Below are 13,612 nucleotides of genomic sequence, written 5' to 3' on the forward strand. Positions count from 1 at the left end.
CATGCACTGTCTCAATCATACAGAGGTGAATCCAGGTGAGGCCAGGTGTGTCTAGCAGTCAGGGCTTTCACAGATAGAAATACAATGTTGAGGAACAGACAATTGTTTATGATGTAAAATAAGGACTGAATCTGTACATTGTTTCTATCTGTAAATGTTCTGAGAGTTGTGCCATGCCCAATGTGCTTATGTTTCAAGATTCCTTATGCTAGGAGAGAACTCAAAATTAAAGGCCACCTGTAGGTGTTTATTTCCAAAGTCGTGTTTGTTACTGTTGGTAAAAAGAAGAAGAAACAGAACAGGGCTTTGAATGCGTCATTCCCCAAGTCCTCTGCTCCATCTATTTAAGTTAGTTTTTATGTAAAATAATGGAGAGAAGAATCACACTGTCTCATTGCCGGGCACCTCTAAATATCGAGGGTGCTTCCTCTGTTTCTAAATGTACAGTTTGTCATGATATTGTCATATTGTTTTTGTCCATTTTTTGTATGAGACTATAATAGAATTTGTGCAAACTTTACCAAAACCTTGTCTTGTTTCTGACAAAACCCTATCCCTCAGGATAACACCTTTGCTTGCATCTGCTGTTCATTCTATATCCAGAGCAAGTTATAATGGCCAGCTACGGGCAACAGCCATGCAGTTACCACCGGTCGGTATACTGTAGGCAGGGGTGAAAATTAACTTTTAAAATTAACGGTGAGTCACCTGCCAAGGGGACTGTAGATGAAAAAAATCTACCGGCCAAGTATATATTTTTTTCAGATAGCCTTCCGAAATCGTCGCCAATTGGAAATTTGACCTGCATTTGGCCGGTGGCAGGTGTTCATTTTCAGCCCTGACTGTAGGTATACTACAGTGACACAGTTATTGCACCAAGGTACATTTTATTAGGCAAAATTACTGAAAAATTCATTAGACTTCACAGTTACTGGGTATTCATATGATGTATTATTCTCAAACATTATCTGGCCGTTGGTCCGTCTGAAACTCCCATCCGATTTGAATGTAGTGCCAGTAGGCATGTTTTTCCTCTTTGCTTGGGTAAGACTGTCCATCCCTGTCAAGTCCGGCAGGCCTATTAGACAGTGCGACTCAGCTCTGTCCTTCTCAAAGCAGAGGCGTTAGCAAAGTACAATGGGATTAATGGGTCCAAATCATTAGGATACTTGTAAACACTCCCGTGATCAAATGGGCATTGTTTTCCCTGTGACGGTCCTTTTGATAGCTGACGCTGCCATTCCTCCCATGAACCGAATACCTGCACTGCCCCCGGGCAGCAGAGAGACGACGTACCCGGCGATCACGGCGATCTGGACCATGGCCCCGAGGGCGGTGAGCCCGGTGCTGTGGAGGCTCAGGGCCGCGTACAGGGTCCCGCCGAGCGAACACACATACACCGCGGCTCCGGGAGTAGGGGTCCCTATGAGCCTGCTGGGCCCCCGTAGCACCGCCGCTCCCAGCAGGGCGAACAGCGAACCCAGAGACCAAAGAAGGGCGAATTTACGCGCATAGATTAACAGCAGCGGCGCGTAGAGGGCTGAGAGTCCGAAGCAGATCGCAGAGAATGTGATACACGTCCCGAAAGCGAGCAGGCGTTGCGAGCGACTCATCCCAGGCAAACATGGATCTGGCTCCGTAGACCACGGCCAGGAAAACCCGCTGCTCGACCCTGGGCCCGCTGAGCTCACCCGGCTGCTGGGTCCAGAGAACGGGCTGGACCAGTTACCGAACCAGCTGCCCGGGACTGAGGCAGGGTCATCGATGTCTAATGTCGTACTTGAGCTGGACTGGGATATCGTCTTGGCCCCGCTTTTAGACTGGGCCAAGTACTCTTGAAGTTGGCGATTTAATTCGGCCATAACGACTTGATGTTTTTGTTGACAAATCTTTTAGTCAGCGTTGGAACACAAACAGGAAGTGATTCCACACAAACCGCGTCGAGCAGTTTAAGCGCGTACTGATGACGTCTCGCATGACTCATCCACACGGTATAAAGTTCTACAAACAACTGCAAAGTGAGCATGTTGCCCCCCACCCAAGCGTGTTCTTTTTTAATGAATACGATACACTTACCTATGAGAATGTCATGTAAAACCCTTTTCACCTAAGCAATTATATTAATCTAATATTCCGCCTGCACTTTTTGTGTGTTTTTGGTTGTAAACTGGTGAAATTAAGTCCTACCCAGCAAACATTTTGACGTCTATCAGCCGTCTAATCCACGTCTAATCCAGACGTCGATATCGGGTCTAATAGAGGTGCTGAAATGAAAGTTTTTCTGACGTCGTTTTCTGACGTTGTTTTGACCAACGTCGTTTATACGCCTTATAGACGAGATAAATCCAATTCATTTGAACGTGATATAGACATGAAAATTAGACTCTAGCCTCGCCCTGGTGTCCGCGCTGACATGCCTGGTGATCGGTGGAGAGGACATCTTCATGGAGATCGATATGTGGAGGGCTCGTTTTCTCAAGTCTTTTCCCCCACGTCATCTAGACGACTCATAGACGACTCTCCACCATGTTATAGACATTTCAACCATACCATAAAATAGGCTACCAGTTCAGTGCCATACACCATTTAGGTTCACAGGAAATTGAGAATCATCTCAATGGTGCATCTGGAGAAACACCCTAGTATGTCATGAAATATCTGAATTGCAGCCATGCATGGTATAAACTACAACAAATTCAGAGATCATATCAATAGAAAACATACAAATAGCCTATTTGGCTAGACAGAATACTTAAGCATAACAAATGGCCTAATATAGCTACTTTTATTTTAAGACGGCATTCTGGGTATAGTAGAGTGCATTATTTCAAGCACCTGGAAATATTGAATGATTTTTCAAGTGTGCTCTACAAATAAAATTTATTATTGTAATATCGCTATTATTATTATACATTGGTAGACATTATAAATTAGACATTATTATTATTATTATTATTATTATACATTAGTCTAAGAGACAATATTATTGTTAATTCATTGCAATTGTTACCATTGCCATTATTAATATTATTACTAATCTATTACAACACCAGAAAACACTTTACCACAGCCTCACCAAGGTAATGAAAATCCTGGGGGTATTTGTCAATTATTAATATTACTAACAACACACTGTACTCCCTGAAACATGGACATGTGTTTGGAAAGTCCTGTCTGGATGATAGCTTGCATGGTTTACAGGAGCTATTGTTTGCAAGCTAGCTGGCTAGCTGCCATTGGGTGAACAATGGAACACACTAATGTTGGGAAAAGCTGAGCAATGTAAAAATAATTCTAGAGTAGGCTGGGGCAAGTTCAGTAGAACGCTGGGGGCAGGGTTCTATTCGGAGCAGTATTTCTATTGGCTGGCAGTGTTTTATGTTAAAATGATCCAAAACATAGATTTATAAAAAATCCAGCCCTGTCATGGTATGTCAGGGACCCCTGCGGATACCCATGCCAAATATGAATGCTGTCAGGCCGACGGTGTCCGAGGACAGTCCGGATAGAGGGGCGGACAGGCTGGCTGAGGGTAGCTCTATTGAAGTGTATACAGTAGATATGTTAACTCCATATCAGTTGAGACAAAAGCTGTAATGAGGTACATGTTGTATGAAAAAGTTCCAAAACACTGTCAGAGATATCAAAATGTTACAGTAGGATCTGCAAAAAAGCATCATCATTATTGTAACATGTCTGAAATAACAGTTCCTGTGAAAATAAAAGTAAAATGAACTAAAGAGTTCCTATGAGTAACCGTTAAGGTGAGATATTGTGCAAAAAGCTTAAGGATATTGTTGGCTTTTGGCGTTCTTCTTCTGTTGCTCTGCGTTGTGTAATTTTGTATAAGCCTTAATAAAGTTGCAGCACCATCTAATTATGAACCACTATGTTGATAGCCTTCTTTGTTGTGATAGTATTGATAAAATCACCCCAACACGGGATTGGAAGCGGCAAACAATGATTTATTGGACAGAACTTAAAACTCACATGGAACAGTCCCTGTCTCTCCCTGTCTCTGCTGTCGGAGCTGTGGGGCGAAGATGAGGCCTCTGTCTTCTCGCCTACTCCCCCGCTTGGTGGAATCCAACGGGCACAGCAGGTCTACCGCATTCACAATCGAGGTCTCAAGGTTAACTCAATACATTAAATAGGCATCCTTGCTCCACCCCTACTCCCATCTTAAGGCCTAGTGAAGCAGATTGGCTCCTTGAAAGGGCGCTTGTTCACAACTGGCCTGTCAGTCACAATCTGAAGTCTTTATTTTACCAGCATGTCGCATAACTTATATATCATCTCCTCGGGAGACGTACGTGTCTTGGACGTCCCGGAGAGGGGCCCTACTTGTGACACCCTGGTGCCCAGAGTTGACCTTCTGACCCACAGCCCCAACCCAGCTGTCTCCTATCCTTCCACTGCCCATTCCAGACTGTTTACATGAGCACAAAAACACACAAACAGCATTACATTGACTTTAAGACTCTGTAGACTTTTACCTATATTCTTCAATATGTATGTTAGGATACATACAGTACTGCTACTTGTGCCACAAGGCCCATGGCAGTTCGCAAAGCCCATCAACAATCTACTGTGAAAACAAAATGTATAGACAGATACTGCTTGAATATGTGGACCATCAGCCTATACAAGGCCCCTCCTATAAGGCCCTCTGACTCCAAATGCCCCTGGCCCTTCAACTACCGGTGCTCCAGGGCCTCCTATAGGGCCCTCTGACTACCAGACAACCAGCCCTCCATTCAATTGCTACGCTGCCCGTCTGAGGGTTAGCACACTGGAGTAAGAGCCTCATTATTGCGCCCTATGTTTGCTATATACACAGTAGGCCTTACCAACTTTAAACTACTTACATGAGGTCATGGAAATTGGGTAACATTATGAAAAAGTTATGAACATATATATATATATATATAATGTAAATATGTGCGGGAACCCTGCCTGACCCTGCCTTTGTATATAGTGGTACTAATTATATGTGTGTTTGTGAATATAGCAGGGACTTAACAGTTTCTTGCCTGAACTTAATGTTGTCTAGTCCCTATATTGCCACCTCAGTGCACCAGAATGCTTAATTTGTTAAAATCACACAAAAAAACTCACAAGGGCCTTAATCCATCATTGTCAGGGAGGTCATCACCCTAACATGTGATTTATTGCACTATGCTTGCTCGTCAAAATCCCACACAGATGTATACATTGATCCTTAGGTTGGTGGGGAGGGGTAGGGGGCTGAGGCTGAGGTTGAGGCTTCAGGGAATTGCGGTTCAGCGGGGTAGGGGGCTGAGGTCGAGGCTGAGGCTTCAGGGAATTGCGGTTCAGCGGGGTAGGGGGCTGAGGTTGAGGCTGAGGCTTCAGGGAATTGCGGTTCAGCGGGGTAGGGGGCTGAGGTTGAGGCTGAGGCTTCAGGGAATTGTGGTTCAGCGGGGTAGGGGGCTGAGGTTGAGGTAGAGGTTGAGGTTGAGGCTTCAGGGAATTGCGGTTCAGCGGGGTAGGGGGCTGAGGTTGAGGTAGAGGTTGAGGTTGAGGCTTCAGGGAATTGCGGTTCAGCGGGGTAGGGGGCTGAGGTTGAGGTAGAGGTTGAGGCTGAGGTTGAGGCTTCAGGGAATTGCGGTTCAGCAGGATAGGGGGCTGAGGCTGAGGCTTCAGGGAATTGCGGTTCAGCGGGGTAGGGGGTTGAGGTTGAGGTTGAGGCGGAGGTTGAGGCTGAGGCTTGAGGGAATTGCGGTTCAGCGGGGTAGGGGGTTGAGGCTGAGGTTGAGGTTGAGGCTTCAGGGAATTGTGGTTCAGCGGGGTAGGGGGCTGAGGTTGAGGCTTCAGGGAATTGCGGTTCAGCGGGATAGGGGGCTGGGGTCGAGGCTGAGGCTTGAGGGAATTGCGGTTCAGCGGGGTAGGGGGTTGAGGCTGAGGTTGAGGCTGAGGTTGAGGCTTCAGGGAATTGCGGTTCAGCGGGGTAGGGGGCTGAGGTTGAGGCTGAGGTTGAGGCTGAGGCTTCAGGGAATTGCGGTTCAGCGGGGTAGGGGGCTGAGGTTGAGGCTGAGGTTGAGGCTGAGGCTTCAGGGAATTGCGGTTCAGCGGGGTAGGGGGCTGAGGTTGAGGCTGAGGTTGAGGCTGAGCCTTCAGGGAATTGCAGTTCAGCGGGGTAAGGGGCTGAGGTTGCGGGGTAGGGGGTTGAGGGCGAGGTCGAGGGTGAGGTTGAGGCCGAGGTTGAGGCTGAAGGGTATTGCGGTCTAGCGCGGTAGGGGGCTGAGGTTGAGGGTGAGGTTGAGGCTGAGGTTGAGGCTGAGGTTGAGGCTGAAGGGAATTGCGGTCTGAATTGCGGTCTTGAGTCTGAGGTTGCATAGCTACATGACGGCTGCTCTGAGTCTTCAACTGAACCATAGAACGGTGACCATGGCTCCTCCTGGGCAGGAGCCTGATCAGCGGGGATGATGACCACAGGGGCCTGATGAGCGGGGATGATGACCACAGGGGCCTGATCAGCGGGGATGATGACCACAGGGAAGTTGAGCTCTGGGTCTGAGGCGAACGGCACATCCAGGTACACCTACAGCAGGAACATGGATAGAATGTTTTTTTATTTAATTGCATCTCCACACCTCCCTTAAATCTCCACCACCTCCCTTGTAAACAATGACTAATAAAAGGAGAGGTTTCTATGACATCAGGGACGATGTGTTCCTTTACAATTCTACAAAACAAACATGTGTTTGATCAAATACACACCTTGAGCATGTACTCTGCTTTGAGGATGCGGCAGTTGAGGATAGATGCAGCGATGTCTTGTGGGAGGTTGAGGACCTGTGTGACGGTCTCTGTGGTGTTGGGCTTGATGGGCTCTCCCGACTCCTTCAGGATCTCTTTACCGATGTATCTCATCGACCCACCCGCATAGAAGCTGTGCTCCGAGATGAGACAATACTTGGGCTTAATCACCCGAGAGGAGTTGTTGTGAATGACAGCCATGACCTTCAGGCCTTCTCCTGCAGAGGGGACAGAGGGGGACATCAGTACATCATGGCAACCATTTGTTTTGGGAATATGTGATCTCCTCGATATGATAATATTATGGGCTGAGTGCTTACCTGAGCTCTGCGCTTGGATATTGAAATGCAAATTTGATATTCAGCTCAATATACTCTCCACTTTGACAACGGTTACCTAACTATCAAGTTAATTATGTTTGTATCAAGTGAATTATGTTTGTATCAAGTGAATTATGTTTGTATCAAGTGAATTATGTTTGTATCAAGTGAATTATGTTTGTGGATGAGCCGTGGTCAAAATATGACCAGTGAAAATTTCTACAACTCAATTAACGAGGTTTCCACACCGGCGGTCTTATTTTAGACATAGATCCGTAAAACAGGCCAAAAACGTTGTTCTGTAAAAAATGTGTATATTGACGGAGACTATTCCCCCACTATAACATAAGGCACTGTATGATTGAGGATGTGTACAGTAGTGTGCTCAAATACGACAGTTGCATAACTGCAACTAAGTTTATGCATTAAACATGAATAAACCTAATGCAAAGGAAAGTCTGTATTTGCAAACCCCTGGTTGGTGTTTATGTCCCCCTGTGTCTAATGTTCCTCACCCTGGTAGTAGCCCATCCTCTCAGTGCTGATGTCCATGGACACTGATCCTGAGTTGAAGAACCTCATCTTCTTTTCTTTAGTCCCATGCTGGGGAGTCTGGGAGGAATCACACATACAGTACATTGATACTAATGACAACAACAATAATAATAATAATAATAATAATAATAAAAGCATACCATTAGGTCAGGGATGCAGTCCGTGTTCATCGGCGTCTTCGAGACGAACAATATCTCTGATCTGACTATCCTATCAATCTTCATTATTCTATTCAACCTCGCCTCCAATGTGTATATTATTCTACCAACCCTGCCTTTGAAGGAGGTTGGCATGTCTCTGGTAGAAATGGCAAGAGACACAAAACATGATCCAGTGCATGAGGTAATTTTAACTGTAAACTTAAATTGATATTATAGACAACTGTACAGAGCATGTGCTTACAGAAGTATAGTAATCTAGCTCAATTATCGATTTCTGGTTCCGGATGCGTCTCTGCACCAAACTTACTGTTCAGGGATCGTGAAGGTGAACGGATATTTATGGATTCCCTGGGCGACCACAGTAACATCTGAAAAACAAGTCGTGTTATATAATGAGGACCCTATCAGATAAACGGTAAATGGACTGCGCTTTATCCAAAGCGCTTTACAGTGGCCTCTCATTCACACACACACACACACACACACACACTGCAGCAGCTGGCATGCAATGTGCTAGCCTGCTCATTGGGAGCAATTTGGGTTTCAGTGTTTTGCCCAAGGACATTTCGACATGTGGAGAGGAGGAGCCGGGATTCGAACTGCCGACCCTACAATCACTGGACGACCCGCTCCTCCACTGAGCCTCTTAGTTTTAAAAGTCGGAAATGCCTTTGTGAAGGTGCTTCATGAATGTTTATTCTTGTGCTTGCAAACACATTGTTGATGTGGTGTGATTAGCCTACTACAGCAAGCTATGTTTTTCAAAGCCGCACTATCCTGTTATTCACTTTCCGTGTTATCCAGTTATTCAATTACGCCATCTTTTTTTTCTGTCTACATCGCTTAGTGTGTGCACAATCTAGGAGCTAACAGAAAAACATTTCACTGCTCTTTGTATGATAGCATGTGACTAATCAACTTGCTTATAACAGTCTAGCAGCAAGTCCTCAAAAAAGCCTTTAGTTTTCGAGATAGGCTACCCCTAACCGAGTCAGAACAAAACTTTTTGTTTTGTTTTGTTTTTTAAATATCCCTCGTCTCCCATTAATAAAATTGTTTTTGTGGACTTTTTTTTGGGAAGAATTGTTTCTTTTTGCTATTGTTTAGACCTATCCTAATCTCTGAAAAAAAGCCAAATTAGGCCAATCCAAATAGCGGAATGGTGACAAAAAAGCCCAGAACTTGAGAATGTTCACTCTTCATCCGATTTGCTGAGGTATGAACCAGATGTCTTCCCTACATCTCTAATGAGTCAGAATGTAAGCAGTCCGCAGTCCGCAGTCCATACCCCACAAGTTGGTCGAAGAGGCACTGAACCGGCAGCATATCCCAGGCCTGTTCAGAGACCTCATTCTGGACTTCTGCAACAGCTTTAATCCTGAGAGTTTCTGTTGGGTGTACAACCTCAGAGTGGCACAAGCTCAAGAAGGGAATCATTACTGGACGTACCATTTCAGTAGCCTGGTAAATCAGTCATCGCAAAAAAACCTGGATGTTTCCACTATAGTCTGGACTTGTCTGCAATTTCTGCAAAAACGTCACTTATGGCTGGCTTACAGCACAGGGTGAGGTAATGTTTTTGGTGGCATGTGCAAGTACGTACGTCTGTCAGCAGGATTACGCAAAAACTACTGGGCCAATTTTCAGGAAACTTGGTGGAGGGGTGTAGCATAGGCCAACGTACAACCCATACAATTTTACAGTGGATCTGAATCACGGGGCAGATGCATGGGCTGCCCAAACACAGCCGGATCGGCCATTCACCTCCATTCATTTTTTGGACTACGATTCCACAAAAACCAAACAGACTTTTATGAAACTTGATGGAATGACACATCATGGGCCAACGTATAACCCATAACATTTTGGAGCAGATCCATATCATGGATCCACAAATGAAAACAAAACTTAGAACGAAGCCGGGACTTCCGTAAAGGCGCAAATATGTGCACATGTGCATGCGTGATTTTTTCCATGCTCGCAAACTCCGCGAGGCGCAAATCATGGCCACAACAATGGGACTTATGAGTGGGACTTATGAGTTTTCATAACAGCCACTCATCATTTCACCATTTCACAGCACAAACTCCCACTTGCTTAGCTGTAGGGCGAACAGTAATCATTATGACAAAATGACACCAAAATGCATTAAACCTTTGCCAGCATGTTACCATTGGTGCTTGTTCTGGACAATAATCAAATATATTTGATTTTCTGAAAATTTGAGAGAAGTCAAATATCATTTCTGAGCTCAGTTGACAGCCCTAGTTCACAGTAGTCAAGTCCAAGACCATGACCCCCTATAGGGGCTTTCAAGTGTTTAACATAAGATAATGTATGTTTAAACTTTCACTAAGTGACAGCAGTCCATTCATAAACGGGGTGAAAAATTGGCGACATATCCACCAGTGATAAGACCTGCTCATCTTGTGATCGCAGGGCCATTAAAATAGCCTTCATGCTGATAGCTACGGATAAGGACGTTCTGGTGGTTTTGGACACGGATTGTATCATCGACAAGGTGGCAGAGAAAAGTACACTGATGCAACGTCCATCCAAGGGCGCCGTGTGTGTGTATGTATGCATGTGTGAGGGGAGTGAGCAAGAGAGATGCATTTATTAGTACTGTAGGCCTGTAAGAGCGCCTGCATTAGGTGCAAAGTTTTGCAGCCCTGCTTGATTGCTTGCGCTTACTGATAATTAATAATAGAAATTAGCTTCTTTTTTTATAGCAGATTATTTCATTATAGGGCTTGGGAAAATGTAGTCCCAGACACGACCATCTTGTTTCTACACAGGTGTATCTATTTGTCTGATTGGCTCTACTGCATAGAATCCTATGCAATCAGACGAATAGATACTAGGGGTGTGCCGGGAGCCCACTATTTGTATTTGTATCTGTATTTGACAGCTAATTATTCGTATTCGGAAGTGGGCGGGGCTTAAACGGAAGTCGGTTCAAAACGGTTTAAACTGAGGGGAAATATTTATTTAGCCTAATATTAATTGGCATTGCATTTGATGTGCTTTCAACACATCAGAATTGCTGTTTATATATATATATATATATATATATATATATATATATATTATCATCATCATTAATTATGAAGTATAATTCCTCCTCCTTATCATCCTGTATGTTTTTATTTTAACAAACTATGAAGTGTCAGAACCCCACCACCACCCTGAACTGGGGGACATTCTACATTTAGTAGACACTGAAAAACATTTTTCTAAATCAAAATATAAGTCCTCAGCAACTTTGCTAGAACAGCTATAGTAGCCCTATTTCTCCCGTGTCATAATATCTAATATATTACCTGCAACCATGTGACACACGCAGCGTGGTGTACACTAGTAATGGTTTTCACAAACCCAGCAATAAACATGTATTACTATAAATATAATTGAAAAAATAAACATTTTACAGTCAAACCAATAAACTAAACTCTAAACTAATATATGCCTATGTTGTAGGGTTTGTATTAGTTTGGACCGGTTGCATTTTAGCTGCGGAAAGTGAGTACGCGCTCGGTCAAATTGATTAACTTATTGGGTGGAAAAGTGGTTAAAAAGCCTTTAATTCATATGTAGGCTACAATAAAAACCGAAACGGTGTTTTTATTGTAGGCCTACAGTATATAGCCCGATGGATTAAATGCTTTTTAAACACTGTGCTTGTTAACCCAGAAATAACTCAGAAAGTTGTCAGGAGTCCGTAATCCAAAGTTTGCTTTCTATTTCCTTTTCCAAACAAATCGAAGGGGTCATATCATGTCACTGCTTCAACACAACCATTAAACACAAATTATATAGGTCTATTCAAATTAGGATCATGTGTGAGCCACTACAATAAAGCGTAGGCCTAAATGGTTCAAAAAAGCGTGCGCCTCTAGAACGCACTCGGGCCTATGGACGAAAAGAACATTACAAATGTTCAATAAACAATATTCCAACAACTCAAATATTAAATGTATAAGCTACATATTCAATCAATCATGCATTTGCACAGCAAATATGACAAACCCAAATTAAATGTAGCCTAATAAGCCGAGGAAAATGACTAGGCCTAATTGTAGGCCTATAGCCTACTCAAGTTTCAACAGTGCTTAAACCATGGGTAAGTAGGGTATTGTAGTGAAATTATTCTTCTTTTTTTTTATAAAAAAAATCTGTTTAAATAGTTTATTATTGTTATATCAGAGATAAGGACGTGCGCGTATCGCTCTCTCATACAGTATTTGAATGTTTTTTTCCCCTCCCGAATATTTTTACAATATTCGTACGAATTTAATATTCGGGAAAAAGCTATTTGTACTCATCCGAATACCGTATTCGTATTCGGGCACACCCCTAATAGATGTGTAAAAACAAGATGGTCGTGTCTGGGACTACATTTTCCCAAGCCTTATAGTGGAAGCCTGTTGGTGCTGATTAGGCTAATCTGAATTTGTCGTATTTGCATTAACAAAAATACAAGCATAACCTTACCATAGTCTTTTTTTGTATTCCATCCATTTCCATTATATTCTAAGATGGTGCTGTTGTTCGTTTGATAGTTTTATGATGTTATGGACTGAATTGCTTCAGTGTGTTTAGCCTGTGTAGTCCCCCGCCCCCCAAACTGGCCAAATGCCAACGTGGAATGCCAGAGACTCTCCCAGTTCGCCCCTGCTTTATGCCTTTCAAAAGGCTCAGATCACAATGTTCTGTCTTAGAGATTTTTAGAGACTATAATGTCTAAGAGACTAAATATCTCACAGTGGTAATTTATTGTGACAGTAGGCTATAACAAAATGACTTTATGAAATCAATAAAGCTTTGATTGATTGATTGATAGCAAAATGACTAATTTGACAGTGACTATTTCAACGGTGGCCAGAAATACAGATCAAGCATTTTAGCCATAAATACCTCATCCTATAGTATTGGGTTATGGTTAGGGATGGTATAGTGTTAGGGTCAACTATGGCAACTTACCTAGGCCTTTGGGCTCTTGGATAAAATATTGTTTCATGCTAAAGTACTTGTCTTTAGCCTGGAACATCATTACAACCTGTCCACACTTGTGAGTCCACAAAACCTCAGCTTCCCCTTTCGCCTTTATGAAAAGAAAATTGACTTCGCAGTCTTTTGACAATTCCAGAGTTATTCGTCCATTAATATCATCGCCGCTGGAAAAGGTCGCGCCTTCATTCATGGCAAAATGGGTCAGTACAAAATCCTTTATAGTGCTCGACATGATAAGTCAGATAAAGAAAGTTCGACGTTGATAGTGTGGCGTCTTGTGGGGTATAAGACAGGGGCGTGTTTCAATTATCACCGTGATTGGTAGATGTGGGGCTAATTGTCCCTCACCCCGGGGTAGCCTATTATATTTCCCGCAGTTTGTGCGTCAGGGAGTGAGTGGGTCTCCCCGTAGTAGGCTAAAACAAATCTCAATCCGTTATAGGGCTTGGGAAAATGTAGTCCCAGACACGACCACCTTGACTCTACACAGGTGTATCTATTCGTCTGATTGCATAGGATTCTATGCAGTAGAGCCAATCAGACAAATAGATACACCTGTGTAGAAACAAGATGATCGCGTCTGGGACTACATTTTCCCAAACCCTATAGGCTACATTTTGAAAAACTATGCGTGGTGTCTCTGGCAGCTTATTTCCCGGCTCTGCCCTACTTAAACCCGGAGTAGCGAGCCAAACTGCCTCTGGCACCTTATTTCGCCGACACCACCCTACTTTAAAGTCGCACTGAAATGAAAAAAAAATTCTGTCCCATTTTGGTTCACAT

General features: G+C 43.6%; 1 protein-coding gene across 1 annotated transcript; it reads right to left on the minus strand.

The window, feature by feature from the left end:
* Positions 1-899: 899 nt before the first annotated feature.
* Positions 900-1,889, minus strand: sft2d3 (SFT2 domain containing 3). Its single transcript, XM_084458131.1, has one exon. The coding sequence runs from the start codon at positions 1,860-1,862 to the stop codon at positions 1,188-1,190; it is 675 nt and encodes a 224-aa protein (XP_084314257.1). The 5' UTR covers positions 1,863-1,889; the 3' UTR covers positions 900-1,187.
* Between the last annotated feature and the right edge of the window lie 11,723 nt (positions 1,890-13,612).

This window comes from Borostomias antarcticus, assembly GCF_949987555.1.
Source record: "Borostomias antarcticus genome assembly, chromosome: 24".
Classification (NCBI taxonomy): domain Eukaryota; kingdom Metazoa; phylum Chordata; class Actinopteri; order Stomiiformes; family Stomiidae; genus Borostomias; species Borostomias antarcticus.